The sequence below is a fragment of the Oryzias melastigma genome, linkage group LG13 (genome assembly GCF_002922805.2).
Source record: "Oryzias melastigma strain HK-1 linkage group LG13, ASM292280v2, whole genome shotgun sequence".
Classification (NCBI taxonomy): domain Eukaryota; kingdom Metazoa; phylum Chordata; class Actinopteri; order Beloniformes; family Adrianichthyidae; genus Oryzias; species Oryzias melastigma.
This window is the reverse complement of record NC_050524.1, coordinates 23,447,185-23,464,236: the sequence shown is the minus strand read 5'-3', so window position 1 is coordinate 23,464,236 and position 17,052 is coordinate 23,447,185. Positions and strand designations below refer to the sequence as shown.

Here is a 17,052-nt window from a genome sequence, read left to right as displayed (position 1 = left end):
ACAGGTGTGCGGTTCCTGGCTCTGATGAGGGACGTTATTTAGTGACGTAATACGCAGCCGCTCTCCCCACAGACGCTGCTGTTGTGCACTGTGCGTCGAATGCTGTCTGATGAGCCCCTTCTGGAATACGGCCATATGTTTAACGTAAGGAGCCACAAACTCTGTCGCCAACAACAAATCTAATCCTGTTAGCTTTGTAGCATTTTTAAGATGACTTTTTCTTGTCTCAGGAATGGTGGTTCTGTCGCAAGCTCCAAAACATGGTGGAGTGCGAACACTGGATTGATGTGAGCGGTTTTGAATTATTTTTTACACAATTTTAGCAGTTTATATTTTTAGTTATCAACAGTTGTTAATGTAAATTGTGTTTTTAGAAACTTGGGTGGTGATTCAGCTCCAACTGTCTGGACCAGTTATGGGAGGAAAGTGACATTACTTACTGTAAGTGTTTACACTTGTACCCTCTTTTCTAACTCATGTTTTGATGTACTTTTTTTTTTTTTTTTTTTTTACTTGTTACCTGTTTCCAGAATGCGTTGTTTGTGCTTTGCTGCCATTAATTTATTAACCAGTTTTAAATCATGTAAAACCTTTCAGAGTAAACTATATCCATATATATGATCATGTATTACCTTCAGAACACTAAAAACCAAATTATTTATTTGTTCGGACAGTTTTAATAGACCCCTTTCACAGGGACGTCAGACAAAATGGCGACGCCGTGAACATGATACGCAACTTCCGGTTAATGGATTTAAACCTGGAAACCAAAGAACTGAACTCTGTTTAACATAATTTTATGTAAATATTAAAAGGTAACTTTACCAAATTAAATAGAAAACTGTACAATACAGAGCTGCCAACTTTTCATAAAACCTTGAAGTGAGACTCAGTCCAGGAAAAAAAATCACTATACGACAGCAAGACATGAGACGAGTCAAGTGTAGTTTAGTGAAAGTGTATCAGTGCAATAAAGAACCATGGGGTAAAAAACTGATGAACTGAAAAGCGGTAAGACAATACGAAACTTTTAAGCTCTGTGCAGCTACGAAGAGTTTGCGTAATCCACGTTTGTCGTCTGACACTGCCACGGAGAAAACCAGCTTTGTGCCGCAGCACTCTCGTAAAGGTAGTAATATTGTGTATATCGGAGCAAAGCAAGAAAGAAAAGACGATTTTTGTTTTCACGTCAGAATCAGCTAATTCACTTGGATCACGTGAACAGAAGATTTATGCCAAGCTAAAATAACATGTATTCACTGCAACTACGGTGGCCCTGAAGGTTTGATCACATAAACAAATTAATCAACGCCAAACATTATAAAGATCTTGATGAGAAATAAAAGCAAAAATCAAATAATAAAAAACATCAAGTTTTGGAAATCATAACAAAATTCCACAAACCAAAAAGATTCTAAAAATTTAAAAAGGAGATGTTTCAAAAAAACGAGAGTAAATTTGAAAAATTAAAATGAGTGGCTCTGTATTGATCACCAAAAGTTAATTTTTTTTTTTTTAATTTAGTTGAAGTTTCAGTTCTGTGAAGCATTTTAAATTCCTACTCCAACTAGATTTGATCTGTTTTCAAAGAGTTTTAAAGAAGTCTGTTCATTATGATTCTGCTGTTTTAGGTCAAATCTAAAAACTTGTCGTTTTCTAGGACATGGTTTCTGCAGAGCGGCAGGAGTTAATTATGGGCGGGACTGTTGGTGTGAAGTAACCTCGCTGATATCTCATGAAATATTTATTTATTCACTCTCCCACTAGCTTACAGCCCCTCACACCCCCAAGCTAACATTACAGAACAACAAAGATAGTGAGTGATATCAGAGCTATGCAGATGTACAGTTTAGATCCAGATTTCAGCTCAGACCAGGAAAACAAAGACGTTCATGGATCTATTTGTCTGTAAGTGGATGCTTCAGAGTGGAGCGGATGAGGGAGATTTAGGTTCCACCGTTTCACTCGCTGTCACAAATTTAAGCTTTTTCAAACTGTGTATTTTTATTAATTTTTAAATACTATATAAAGTCAGTAGTTTGTCATTATTGTAGAACTGTGTTTCAAATGAAGGGCTTCATGTTTGCCAGTTTGTAAGTTAATCATTTTCTAATAGCAAATAAAAGTTTTGTTAAATGTAATGTGGTTGAGAAGCTCGGTGCACCAAACTTTTGAGCTGGTGGAGCCAAGAAAAAAAGTTAGGTGCACCGGTGCAACCAGTCCAAAAATTTAGTCTAGAGCCCTGGGCCAGCAGATATATGCTTTTACTAAGGCATCTGATTGGACAGTTTATATTCTGAATTCCTAAGAAATATTGTCATTAAAATAAAAGGATTATCAAAAAGTTAAAAAGGTATCAGAGCTAAAGTGTTTTTTTTCTGACAAAAGAAGTGTCGTCCAAAAACAACCATGGAAGATAATCTGATTGTTTTCCTCTTAAACTTGGATATTTTTCTTATACTGATCAAAAAATGTGTATTCTTGTATTTATTTATTTATTTTTTAGCGGATTTGTTCTGAAACGTCAGACTTTTCTCCCAATAGTGCGACTTATATATGGGTTTCTTCTGCTTGATTAGACATTTTTTTCCTCTTGCGCCTTAAACTTTGGAAATACAGTATTTATCATTATTGTTGTCTTTTGATATTATTGACATGTTGATTAAAATAGAGTATGTTGGAAAAGTAAAAGAGCTGGGCTTGAATAAGCTGCCTACTCCCTGAGCAACAAGCCCAAATATTATTATAAATGTTCTCATTCTTTTGTTTTTTTATTTTTATCTTGTCAAGACGTTTTCTTTTTTTTATTTTCAGTCGTGTTTTATCCTGAGTTGTCATTGGCATGTTGGAAAATTAAATCAATCAAGGAAAAGAATTGTTATGGCACACAAAATAAGATATTTGGGGGGAAATGACTATTATACCTTCTTTAAAAATATAAAACTATTTTTGAGCAAAGGATGCTGATTTTACAACCAATTATCACATGTATAAAGCTAAGTTTATTTTCTTTTAGCTAATTTAAGGTTTATTTAGACTTGGAGGGGCAGAAGATCACAACTTATTTAGGAAACTTTGCCAAGACAAATTCTACTTGTTCCCTTTCACTCATACTAAAGAAAAGAATCTTGTGTTCTGTACTCTTAACTTTTTTTTAGGCAGATTTTGATTTATTCACCAAATGTCCTCTGAGATCTACTACAGAGAAAAAAAAATTATTGATCCTAAACTAAAATCTGTACAACAGCAAAAACTAATCATTTAGTTGTCAAAACTAGACATTCCTCCAGGATCTGCTTTCGTTTATCCTTCCTTCAGACCTTCATCTCCTGCTCCGAGTGGATGTCAGGCCAGACGTTTCCTGTCCTGCAGGGATCCAGTTGTGTCTTTGTGTTGTTTTTTTTTTTTTTTTTTTTACAGCATGGACTGCTCCGGGCCACGGCTGACGGAGAATCTGTGACATGCAGGTGCAGACACCCCCCGCCCCCTTTCCCTTCTTCATTTCAGAACCACATTTCATGACGGCAGGAATCCTAAATCACTGGGAGGCATCGGGGACTCGTGAGATGAGGGCGGATCTGGACCCCATCAGAGGAAGCGTTTGTCTGAATCGTCCGTCTTCTGCTCTGGTGGAAGCATTATGCTCTGCATGTTCTGTTTTAAAGCAGTTTTCTGTTTGCAATAATCTCTTTATACTGGGGAAGCTTTTTTATGTCTTCATGGCATTGTGATTTGTAAATAATGTATCTACAGGAGACATAAGTATCCACTCGGGGGTGTCAGAATCCAGGGAGCCGGTGTCCTACATGTTTTCCAACCGACCTGCCATTGAAGCTCCTTATTGGCTTAACACACCTGATCCAGGTAATCAGCAGCAGATAAGGCAGGATTTCTGGAAAACCAGGAATTCAATCATTGAAATTTATTCCAGCCCCCCCCCACCAATTTCCAGGAAGCTTCCTGTGAAATATGACCTCCTAAAAGAACAAACTAATTACTTAAACCACATTTCAGGGTTTTTTTTTTGTTCTTTAATTGTTTGAAAATGTTATTCATCTCTAACTTTGGTCAACGGAAACACCATGAAATAAACTGCAACCAGATTCTTTTGGAGCAGCGATAGGCAACTCTAGGCCAGATCAACATAATTCCAGTAGATTCTGAAGAAGAAAAGTGGCGTGAGCAGTATATTATAGATAGTATATTAAAGAATATAAACACTGGAGCTCTGGTGTTTAAGGGTTAAAACCTTTTAGATTTTTTAGATAAAATGTATTTCTGCTTCCCTACTCTTCCCCCCATCCTGTGTTATGAAAATCCTGTTGTTTCAGCCTCAGCTGCTGGAATGTCTTCTGGTCGACTTGAAACATTTCTTGCAAACATGTGTTTACAGTATTCCAGCCCACCTTCACCGAGGAGAAGATTGAGACGGTGAAAGGAGTCTGAAGGGACGCCATCTTGGCAGCTCTCCTCCCGAGCCAGACCCGGAGGCTGCGGGTCTTTGGCCGCTGGACAGACGGGGCTCGGCGAGGAAAAAAAAAGGCGGCCAGCTGGAGCGCTAACAGAGTAGTATTGTGAGCTGACTGACTGACAGACGCCTCAGTGGAGCGGAGCCATGAAGCGGCCGGGGTGGCCTCTTTCGGGCTCAACACTGGACCCCCCACCGTATGTAAGTGGGTCAGGGAGACACCAGGCCACAGTCCAACATGAAACACGCACTCAGCTGACATGAAAGGCTTAAAAGAGGGAAAAATAATCAGAAACACACAAGTTGTGAAGAGATTTTACTCCCTAAAGGCCAGATGAAAGCACAATTCTAAGAACTCAGGATTTTAGAAAAAAAGCTGAATTGATGATAAAAATAATGATTTTCATTTGGGTAAAAAATCCTGAACAGAGGCAGTATCTCTGTCTGCCAGAAGGAGGTGGTGTTCTCATTCAGTGCACACCTCCATCCTTCCCAGCATCCATTTTGCATCCAAACGTCTGCAGCTCTGAGGCTGCAAAATGATCTCCAACATAAAAAAGGAGCCAGTTATCTTGGTGTTGATGTGGGCATTTTGAAGAGGGCCGCTCTTCCACACCAGAGGAGAAACAACTGCATCATAAAAGAATGTGAGCGAAACGAAGAAATGTATGGAATGTGGGATGAAAGCCTCCTTCGCCAGCTGTCACACTCCAGATCTAAAGCGCGTTTGGAAAAACTCTGCAAAGCCTCATTTAGGAGTTTGTTCTTGGAACTGTGACCACACGACATAGAAGAGTGAGGTGGTCTGACCTGCCCAGAAGATCTGCCTGAGCGCTGAGCTGAGAATGCCTCATTTCCTAAAGCGCACACACAAGATACCCCAAAGCAGATTTTCTGACACGGGAATTCGGGAAAAACACATTCCACCGCAGGCCGTTAGCAGACGGCAGGGTCATGCTTTACATCTGTGCTGACTTTTTGTCAGAGCATCAAGTGTCTTTTTGCTCCTTTTGATCCGAAACACGTCTAGTGTGGGTTCTCCCACAGTGCACCACAGTCGGGAATCCATTCACTTACATCCCTGAAAGTCTAAAAAGTGAAAAACCTCCATTGGGACAAGTCTTCAGGATAAAAACCTGTGTTGGGAAAACTCAATGGGACAAGTTTACAGGACTAAAAACCTCCAATGAGAACACAACAGGAGAAAAGTCTCCATTGGGACAAGTATACAGGGCAAAAATGTTCCTTTGGGACAGGTTTACAAGACAAAAACCTCTATTTGGGGTAAGTCTACAGGATAAAAAACCTGTGTTGGGACAATTCAATGGTGCAAAAAGCCCCATTAGGGCAAGTCTAAAGGTCAAAAACCTCCATTGAGACAACTTTACAGGACAAATGTTTCAATTGGGACAGGTATACAGGACAAAAACCTTCATCAAGACAACTTTACAGGAGAAAAGTCTCCATTTTGACAAGTATACAGAGCAAAAATTTCCTTTAGAACAAGTTTACAGGACAGGAACCTTCATTGGGGCAGGCCTACAAAGCCAAAACCTCCATTAGAGGAAATCTGCAAAGCCAAAACCTCCCTTGGGGCAAGTCTACAAAACCAAAACCTCCATTAGGGCAACTGTACAGACCAAAAATCTCTACTGCAGAGCCAAATCCTCCATTCTAGAATGTCTACAAAGCCAAACTGCCATTGGGGTAATTGTATGGAGCAAGAACCTCAAACTGGACATGTCTACAAAGCTAAAAATACCCTATGAGGCAAGTGTACGAAGAAAAAAATTCCATTGCGGTGAATCTACGGAGCAAAAACTTAAATCAAGGCAAGTTAACAGAGTAACAACCTCAATAAGAAACCTGGTCTTTTTGTTCCTAGGTTATAGGAACAATAAAGTTGCCGCTACCTCTGGCCGATTGTATGATAGCCTGTGATATGCGGCCTCTAAGAACATTTTCCTGTCTTGGATCAGCAACAAGCCTCCCTCCAAAGCAAACTACCATACACCTGTCATTGAACTTATTCCTCTGGAATACTTGACCTGTTTGCTCCACTCCATAAAGAATCATTTTGTAAACATATTGACCCCCTACCACCTTACCAGTCGCAAGACAGCCTCCATACTAAACAGTGTAATTATTTGCATCTTTTTTTCCTCAAATTGTCATCTTTAATCCTCTAAGAAGGAATTTTATTTCTGATTGATGTAACTGTGGATCAGTGTTGTACTGAGCTATGTGTTGTGTTAAAATATCCTGTGAAGTTAATAAAAATATTTGAGAAAAAAAGAAAACCTTGGGGTGCACATTGGGGCAAGTTTACAGAGACTATACCTCTATTGGAGTGAGAATGGAAAAAGCATGGATGAACACAGCTGTGATGTGCTTTTGAAACCAAACAGACCACACCATTTCAGTCTTGTTACATACTTTATAAGCATCTGTGTTTTGATCTTTGTACACACTATAGAAAACACTGATGGTAACATCGTTTGTCAGACAGACATGGCGCAGCCAAACGTCCTTCTAACCTCCCAGCAGGCCGCACTGCACCGTCTCCCCTCCATGCTTCTTTCTCAGCATCTTTTTTTATTCAAAATAGCTTCCAACAGTTATGCTGCAGTACTGGAAATCGATACATTTTGTATTTACACGAGCTTATCGAGCAAAAATTCAAATACAATTCGTATACGTACAGTATGTATAGTTCTATCTATGATGTAAATGTGTTGATCAGAGACACCAGATGATTGAACTAAAGACCACAGCCAGCCTGTTCAGTGTTAGAAAGGTGTCAGCCTGGGGAGGGGCAGAGGTGCTCCCCCCAAGGGGCTGAAGGGGAGGAGATGACGCCAGGAGGTCACAGTACGTCAGACATTCAGCAGACCAGGAGGTGCGAGTCGTTTTTACCGGAGTCCCGCCACGTCAGGTGACTGGCACATTCGGATTGATACTGTTAGTGTCCCCGCCCCCCCTATTTCATTCAAGAGTAGAAAAACGTGGCAAATGGTCACAGTACCATGGCTAATTTAGAAGAGCTCCTCTAACATGTGAATGAAGGGAAACTTTCCCTCCGTCTGATGCTCCACCTCATTTACTCCTCCACACACTCGCGCGTCTCACCCGCATCCACACGGCACAGAGGTCAGCAGATCATGGCGACACGCAGAGGAACATAAAAGCACTTGTGGGCACACAGAAACGCTGGGATGCCAGAAAAAAGCGAGGCACATCGTCTGGTAGGCAGAACATAGCCTGGATTTTGGTTTACTGAACACACAAGTCAGATGCGGATGATTTAAGGTGTCTCGGCTTCAGACCCGGTGAGAACTTCTAACTCGTGAGCGCCTTCGTCCTCCCGGGTGCTCCAGGTGGAGCCTGGATCTTTCAGTACCTACTGGATGGAGACCGCAGGAGCAGCTCGCGGGGTTTATGTCTGGGGTCAGGCGAGAGGCTGCCGTGAAAAGTCGTTCTTGTCGGTGTTTGATTTCACCCCAAACAAGGACGATGTAATTTATGAAACCAATCATTTAAAGAAAGAGTTTTGTAACGCCTTCAGGTGTGTTTTAGCTGGATCATTAGAAGCAAGAAGGTCAATCATTATCAAAGTAGGATGAAGACACTAAATTTAGCTTTTTTTGTTAGCTTAAGAACTATAAAGTCTCTAAAGTGTTAAAAATGGCAGGAATGGGAGGATCAGTAAATTTCTTCAAGATCAACTCTGAGGAGATCTACTCAAAGTGGCAGCACTTTGCTTTAACGCAGGTCTTCACTGTTTCACGACAGAAGCATCATCATTATCCTGGGCAGTTGGTTCATAAAAATCTGTTCATTTTAGAGCTAAACAGAAAGAGGCAGTGCGGAGAGATGAAAGAGAGCCGTGATCCGTCCGTTCAGTCGCCACTCAATCTGTCAGGATGGAGATCAGGAGGCAGGGTTCCACTTCAGCCGTCGTCTGGAGTTGAGTCGTCAGGTGTGGACGAGTCCTCGGCGAATTCGTCCGTGGAGCCGCTCTTGTGGATGCGGCCCTCGCTGCGCATGCTGTGGAAGGTTTTGCGGAAGGCCTCCATCATGGAGTGCGCCAGCGTTTTGGCCTCCAGCTTGCTCTCGCATTCCACGGCGTGGCAGTCCATTTGGAAGGAGAGGTCGTCGTTGATCTCTCGGTAGATCCAGGCGAACACGTTGGGTCTGACGCTGTGGTCTGCTGTGCAGTAGGCGATGCGCGCCACCTGGTACGTCTCCAAGGCGACGGGGGACTCGCTGCGGTCGTCCAGGTGGTGCAGGCGCACCTGGAAGGGTCGAATCTCCAGCAAGGAGTTACTTGCAGGGCAGGTCCCCTGCTGCTGGGCCAAAGCACGGCGCTCTACTAAAGTCACCACGGCTGACTCTGTACAGCCTGATAGGAACTGCGTCCCGGAGATGGTCACCTTTCCCAAGTAGGTCACCTGCAGCAAGGACAAAAGCAGATTCCATTAATTTAGGGTTTTATATCAGATAAATGTTAAACTGACTAAAAATACAGCACTATTCTTCAAGAGTGAACCACATAAGAACACCTAAAACACAACCAAAGAAGTGAAACTCAAACATTTGAAGAAGTTTGTAGCCCCTGAACTGCTGTGGTTTATGAATATTCAAAGCAGTTGGAAGGAATTCAAGCAAATGAACTTTGGGGAAACTAAAAGTGAATTTCTTCATTCCATAGTTTACACAATCACAGCAATGTAGCGTAAACCTTCTTTTTCTAACGGAGGGAGTCGACTGTTATCTATGGTCAGGAGGCTGATAGTCGGCTGTAATTGCGCCGATAAGCTACAGGTTGTTTTGTTTCAAAGAAAAGGAAAAAAAACGTCTAAGTGTGCAGAGGCTGCAACTAGAAAGTGAAAACCGCAGAAATGGAGTTGCATTCCATGCGAGCGACAGACTCAGAAGATGGAGAAGGATAAGGGAAGAGGGCTAACAAGTTTTCTCTCAGTGTGGCCAAGTTAAACCCCCCCGCACCCCCCAGGAAGAAAGGCTGACTTGTGCACTTCTCTGCAGTTTCTGTTCGGTTCTATAAAAATACTCGGAGGTGCAGTCTCTAACACTCAGGGGTTCTCACTAATGTCTGTGTTTATCCAGGGGCTGGGGGAACACTTGTGAACTCTTTGGAGTTCATTGCAACTGCCTTCCATGCGGCACACATTTGACGCATGGCTGCATGAGTGGAAGAACAAATGTGCGTTGCAAAAAAAAAAAAAGATGTGTATCAATTCTTCTTTATTTTTTTCTTTTTAATCAGCAGAGTCATGCAGCAACTGACACACAAGCAGAACGTGATGTCAGACTGACCCGATAACACTTATCTTTGAGGGAACTTTATGTAAACTGGTACGAGTTCATACGGTTCTGGTATCAGGAACACAAAACATCTTCTGGAGCAGCAGGAAGCAACAATGAAAGACACAAATCTTTGTCACAGTTTTAGCCCTATTTCATCTGTTTTAACCTTACTCTGAGATATCATCTGGAACGTGTGTGCAATTTGTTAAAAAAAAGTGAAGGCTGATATCTTGATTAAAGTTTTTTAACTGAACTTTTCACCAAAATCCCAGAAATGTCAACCATGTCAACTTTTAGGATGTTTTTCTTCAGTCCAAGCTGGAAATACATATTTAAAAAAAACTCAAAAATACAATTTAAAGCTTAATTTTCTTTAAAAATGTTCTCCATCATAAGAAAAATGCCACTAGAACATACTAAAAACGCAAGTTTCATTGGAATGTGTCTTCAAAGAAGCAGCTCAGTGTGAGGAACTCTCTGGATAAATTACCCACAAAGTGGTGCTTGTATCTGTTGCAGCTTTCCAACAAAAAGGTAAATAAAACCTTCACTTTCTGCGGCATGCAACTGCATCACCGGCCACAGAGGCGGCACCTCCTCCTGGCTGCTCTTCATTAGAGGTGAGAAGAAGGAGGAACTGACTCGGAGGCAGCACTGACCGGCCCGCCGTTGCTGCCTGGAGAAGGAGGAGGTTGACGACCAAAAGGTGCTCCGCCACCGAGCCAGCCCCAAAAATCCACAGATTCATCAGTCATCTAAATCTGTGCTGCTCAGCCTTTTTTCAACAACCTACCCCCTGTCAAAAGCTTTTTTAATGCAGGGGGGAGGACTCACTAATCAGCACAAGGCAGCTTTATTTAAAAAGGAGACAAACCAACATGCTTTAGGGAGAGTTAAAAGCTTAAAATCAACTGAAGGAAAATAAAACTGTAAAAGTATCTCTTTCGGAAAGAGAAAATTGACATTTTAAAATCAACTTATTAAAGGTGAAACTTTAAGGGTTTCTTTCAAGCAATATTTAATGAAGAAATTAGGGCCAGGAATCGATAAAAAAATTGAACAAATTAATTGCAAAACTGTAAAAAATTAAACACGATTAGTCGCATTGTTTTTTTTTTTGTAGTTACCAGCTGATTACTGTCTGCACATAATCCCAATATGAAATCACATGCAAAATTGTACATTAGCACTGATGTCCATTTGACATGTTTCCTAGATTTTTTCTCAGCTTTTACTTTTTATCTTATAAATTTTCCTTATTGTGTTTTTGAAAAATAATTAAAAGGTTTTAGGGAGAAATTTGATCCAGCTTGATTTCCGGTTGCCTCGGTTGGAATCTGCTCTCAGGTGGAGTCGTGTCTATCCATTCTGAACTGCTCGCCTCTAGTAGACGCAGCGGGCGGGACTTTTATGGAGAATTGCGAAGTTTCCGCAAGTTTTAGACAACGCCAGCGCTCTTTATTGTAGAAAAGATAATTTCATCCCAAAATAAAATAATTATTGGTTTCCTCATTAGATTTCTAATAGCAGACAGCTCAGTTTTGCTCTGCCCATCACACCACTGTTTTTTTGCTTTAGTTTTTTTTAAGAAACAGTAAAAAAAATAATTTAAATAACTTTTTTTTTACAATTTAGTTCCACTCTGACTTTTTTACAGTCATTTTACGATGTGGTAAATCATAACTTTAAAACAAAAACTTTGTGATTCTTCTCATTTTTTAGCATTTCTTGTCTCCAAACCAGAACTATGAAGATTCATTTTGGCTTTTAAATGATCAAAAGTGATGAAACAGTTTAAATAACTAATTTGCATCATATTTAACAAATAGCAGATGGTAAATAACTAAAACAATTACTCAGAAAAGTCATCTGGGGTATATACTGTATGTATGAAAAAAATGAGTTTGTGCTTGGCAGAATATATTGGAAGGATCAGACAGATTTAAATCAGATTTGTTTTGTGGGGAACGTCAGGAAACTTTGACATTTACTGAGCGAGGAGAGAAGCCAGAAAGATGTGTGGATGATCAGATTCAAACCTAAACTTCACTTTTTTTCTATCAAACATCTGAAACCAATTGAATAAAATAAAAGTTCCAGCAGCACAGATTAAAAATGTGCGTCTGAGAGCAGTTAAAGGGCGACCTTTGCCAGCGGCGCTGTGAGCATAAAGATGTTCTCCAAAGGTTGCAAGTCATGCCGTCTCCATAGCAATAAAGAGACACACAAGTACAGAGGCTGGATTCTGGAGGGTCGGAGCAGATCTGAGACCAGGAGAAGCCCTCATGCTCTGGATGAAAAGGACGCATCAGTCCGCCGTCGGCCAGAGCACATCTGCCGTCCTCGGCGCTGGCGTGCGCCTCGCCGGCCGCCGAGTCAGGCAGGCGTTTTAAATCATTCCAGAGAAATCAAGAGCTCTTCTTTTGTTCCAACTTTCCATCTGCTTCTCCTCCAGCCTCTCTTTCTCCCACCTCCTTCCTGATTCTTCACCTCCCCTCAGTGCACTCTCTTTTACAGCAAACATCAGACCATCGATCCAATGCGAAGGCCTTAAATCAAACTTTGTTTGGCCTACAAAAAGAGCTGTAAAGGGGGAACGGAGAGATACTGCTGTAGGTCAGACATGAGACAAGAGACGAGAGACAAGACAAAAAAAATGAAGGAAAGCAGCAGTGAAGGTATTTGAGTGGGACAGAGGAAGAGGAGGAGATCTGTTAAACACTTGTGCATGTGTGGTGAGACATGTGGTGACCATTACAGACTCCTTCTTTACACCACATACTGTCCTTTTTTTATTCTGACGCCCCCGAACCTGCAGGACGAAGGAGTAAAACCACCAAAATTCAAGTTTGATTGAGTATTTTTCTCTTTTAGTCTAAGGTAACGGTGATGTTCACGATTTAGGTGTTTTTGGGATTAGTCCGCCAATGCCACCCAACCGTAGCTGGAGAGGTTAGTTTGACATCAGGAGAAAAAGTTACATTGTGTTTGCATGCATGCTTTGTGAGCCGGGCAAACCCTTCAAACACATTCCCCAAACCTCAATTAAAATACTGGCAAGTGCAAAATACCCAAGAATTTGATGGTATGTAGAGGGTGTAACCAAATAAAACAACTCCAACACTCAAGTCTTTAGCAGTTTGACTAACTCGATGAAGCTGTCAGAAACCGTAGGACTCAGGCTAGAAGGTAAAGCCTCTCAGTAACTTTGTTTCTCTGGATTTTATGGCATCCAGAGGAACTTTTCCAGACTTCTCCCATCAAGTTTATTTGACTAACACTTTCAAAAGTTCAAATTTATGCTCCTTCTATCATTTCTGTTGATAAATATTATAGTTTTCAACTGCGTTTTAGAAAAAAAGTCTACTCTCTGAAAATAGATGTCATTGTAAAGAAGCTTTTCTTTCCAGAGAACAGAAACCAAATGCTTCCTGTTTGTCTGCTCTTGCATTTATTTTATAGCTTGTGCACACAAACTAAAATGACCCCGTCCGACTGGATAAACACAGCAGCTTTTTATGCCTGTTACTATTTTTTGATGCTCCTTTTTTTGTAAGCCTGTTTTCTGCATAACCAGCCCCATGGAGGTGGCCTCCTCCTGACCATGCAGACCGAGAAGCTGCACTTTTCATTTGTCTTTCAGGATAGGAACATTCCAACTATCCAATATTTCCAGAGTCCAAACAAAACATTTGGATCATTTAAACTTGGAAGGAGGTGACTTGGATGAACGCTTGGTGCTCACTTCAGAAAAACCTGTATACAGCATATCCTGACCCTGCCTGGTTCTGTTGTCTATGGTTTGTCCAATCCTCTGGTTGATAATGTGTCTATTTCAAGACGTCCAAGTTCATCAAGTTCTAAGAAACTGATAAATCCTTCAAGCTTTGGACACATGCACCCCTATGTGGGGGTTGAGCTGTATGGGTGCTGCAGGTTCTTGGGCTGTCTGGACCCGTGGAGGGTCGTAGAGAAGTACGGCCCCATTTTAAGGGGAGCACAGATGTGTCTCCCAGTCCTCTTGTGGGTCATACGGTCACCTCAAGGGGACATCTTGAAAATGGAATGTACCTTTGTTGTACATGATGTGGTAAGAGTATAATGAAGTATTCATAAGGCATACAGTACAGACCAAAAGTTTGAACAAACCCTCTCATTCAATGGGTTTCTTTATTTTCATGACTATTTACTTTGTAGATTCTCACTAAAGGCTGTTTAAAGGCTATCTGACCAAGAAGGATAGTGATGGAGTGCTGAGGCAGATGACCTGGCCTCCATAGTCAGCGAACCTGAACCCCATTGAGATGCTTTGGGGTGAGCTGGACTACAGAATGAAGGAAAGGGGGCCAACAAGTGCTAAACACGTCTGGGGACTCCTTCAAGACTGTTGGAAAACCATTTCATGTGACGACCTCTTGAAGCTCATCAAGACAATATCAAGAGTGTGCAAAACAGTGGTCAGAGCAAAGGGTGGCTATTTTGAAGACACTAGACTAGAGTATGAAACAGGAAATGGTGTATACTTGTATGGCACTTTTCTACCTTCCTCAAAGGCCCAAAGCTCTTTACAGTTACAAACCTATTCATCCATTCACACACTGGTGGTGGCTCAGCTGCCAAACACTGGTGCCAACCTTCCACCAGAGACAATCTGGGGTTCAGTGTCTTGACCAATGACACTTCGACACATGGGCGGGCAAGGCGGGAATCGAACCCGCAATCTTTTGACCACTAGCCCCCTACTGACCGCCCAAACAGACGCCCATAGGACGTCTGCACAAACTACACTCAGATTGTCTGATTGCATGCAAGGAGCGTGCACTTTTCACATGAACAGCACAGGAGTCTTTAGGCAGTCTTATGCAACTATTTCGTGTTGTGTAAGTGTTTGCTACAACCTGTCGCTTCCTGTATCCCCGCAGAAAACATGTACATGAACATTTTCACTACAGGCTCACCAAGCGGTCTACAACCTTGATATTTCATGTAAGCCAGCTCAATGTCCCATAAAGGTATGACCATTTTCTGCCCACGGACAGCCCGTATCAACCCATAAGAGAAGTTGAGACTAAGCCATTAGCTTGCATCAAACTGGTGACTGAATGCTTCTGAGCATTATTTTGCACAATGTACATTTAAACTTTTAGTAAATGTTAGCCTTTTTATTAAAAATTCAATCAAGGTTCTTGGAGATTATCCTTCCCTTCTGTGCCATTCCTGGAAAACTCCACACTCATCCCATTAAACACCCCCAAGAATAAAAGTAACTTAAGTCCAACTTTAAGAGTATAAACAATTTCAGGCCTGATTCATTTTATTTTTGCGTTGTTTCTTCATCCTTCTACCAGATTTTTACTTGTTCTGTGTCAAGCCCAGACTGGGAATGATCAGATGGAAGCTCCTATGTCACATTGCATCAAACGGTGAACATGAATGTACATAAAGTGAAGTGAATAATGTCTTTATCTGGCTGTAACTTTGCTTGAAAGCATTCTTGGGAGGAAAAACAAATGCTTGGTTATTTGCAGGAAATACCAAACATCCCTGACTCAAATATCCTGACGGGGGAAACAGATTATTCTGAATCTATTGACTCTCAAAAGCATCAAATAAACAAAGGCTTAGTAGGAGTGAGACAGGAAGTGATGCATGTTAGGAGAAAGTGGAAGAAAAGAGCTGATCAAACGCTAACGGAGGCCAAGAACTCAAGAAGGAGAAACTCTCGGAGGGAGACAGAGAAAACATCCGCAGAGTTGATGGGCAGAGACAAGAACATCCTGCTCAGCAAACAGTCTGGGTGTCTGTCTGTGTCAAGGTCAGCATCCACACATGCACACGTGCATGTTCACAAGAGGTGTAGCGCTTGAGCGGCTGCAGCTGACGGAGCAACAGCTGGTGCAGCTGTTAGGAAGCAAACCGATGGGAAAAGATGATCCGCAGGAGAAAGTCGGATTCTCTGAAGTGGGGAAGGAATACCTGTCCCTGCAGGAGGGAAAAGCTTTGAGAACGCAGGAGAGGAGGCGAGTGGGCCCTGAGATCAGAGCTGATGGGTAATCAGCACAAAAAAACAGATGCCCCGTCTGGGAACGAGACGTGGAGGTACAAACAGTCTGCAAAAATATGAGAACAAAACTTTTTTTGTTTCAGGATTTTCCCAGGAAACAACTCAAGGCCAAATATTTTAGGAAGACAAAACAGAAAGTTAGTGCATTTCTGCTTGTACTGTTAACCTGAAGATACCCCAGTAGGGTTAATGCCCCAACAGAAATGCAAAAAAGGGTCAAAGACAGCCAGTTAACTAGCTAACTAACAAATGGCATGTATAGAAACACATGATTTTTGACACAGTGCTTATAAACCCTACTTTGTGGGTCAAAGGGTCAAACCTGGCACCCTTCTGGGTTACGAGATGATCCACTACAGATCAGACGTCCATCAGACAGCCTCAAATACAGTAAAGCAACAACAAAAACTCATCTGTAACGGACCAATCATGTCCTCCAAGGAACCCTTGAAACATAAAAGCCAAGAAAAAGCCTGAAGGAAGAAAGACAACATGCCAACTGGAATTTGAACCAGCAGCTTTCCCCTGTGAGACAAACCAGCTCTACAACCCTGCAGCAGTGTGTGTTTAAATTACCATAACAAAACAAATGTGTTTTATTTCATTATTTACATCACAGCTGGACTTCAGTCCAGTTTGGTTTTAGGAAAAGAAATCAAATTTCAAATAGAAAACATATTTGATTTTAAAGATCGACTCCGCTGGAAATGGTGCTTTTGGTGTTTTAAACCCTTATGCTGTCTTGTGGGGTCTAGATGACCCCACTCGCAACGTGAACATGCCTTGGATAGCACAAGTGTTAACAGTTCTTGTGGGATTTTTCTGATATTGGAGGATATATATAAAGAAAGTTAAGATTAAAATCACATTTCTGAGTATTTCTTTATTGATGTCGTTGTGAATCAGGCGTATACAAAAAATCCAGCTTAAAGAAGAGCTTTTTGGAGATGCAACAAACTTCCTGCTCCAAGCTTTCAGTAACGGGGGAGAGGGGGGGCAGGGATTTCAAATATCCATTTTGCGTTCAAACTTTCCATAATGGTTCTGTTTCTTTAGTTTTTTTAAACATCCCACATAAATATTTACAGTAAATTCTAAAGCTATTAAAACTTCCTCTTAGGCCGAGGATGCTGTGTTTCTCTTCTGTTCAGTGGAGGAGTACACTCAAAAAAATGATTCAAGCCCCTCTTAA

The 17,052-nt window shown here is 41.5% G+C and overlaps 1 protein-coding gene and 1 long non-coding RNA gene across 4 annotated transcripts in view; one reads left to right on the top strand and one right to left on the bottom strand.

Moving 5' to 3' along the window:
• On the top strand, nucleotides 1-6,779 carry LOC112149323. 3 transcript variants are annotated; one of them, XR_002919775.2, is made up of 6 exons: nucleotides 1-144; nucleotides 231-287; nucleotides 375-441; nucleotides 3,319-3,629; nucleotides 3,754-3,864; nucleotides 4,394-6,779. It is a non-coding gene; the product is annotated as an uncharacterized LOC112149323 (long non-coding RNA). The 3 variants fall into 3 exon arrangements; XR_002919776.2 differs by having other exon boundaries at nucleotides 14-144; nucleotides 3,421-3,864; XR_002919774.2 differs by having other exon boundaries at nucleotides 14-144; nucleotides 3,319-3,864.
• A 112-nt stretch (nucleotides 6,780-6,891) lies between these two features.
• pid1 (phosphotyrosine interaction domain containing 1) overlaps nucleotides 6,892-17,052 on the bottom strand; it is a 31,623-nt gene continuing 21,462 nt past the window's right edge. The window contains exon 3 of the mRNA XM_024276966.2: nucleotides 6,892-8,919. Coding sequence (XP_024132734.1) covers nucleotides 8,419-8,919 — 501 coding nt within the window. The 3' untranslated portion in view covers nucleotides 6,892-8,418. The remainder of the gene's footprint in view (nucleotides 8,920-17,052) is intronic.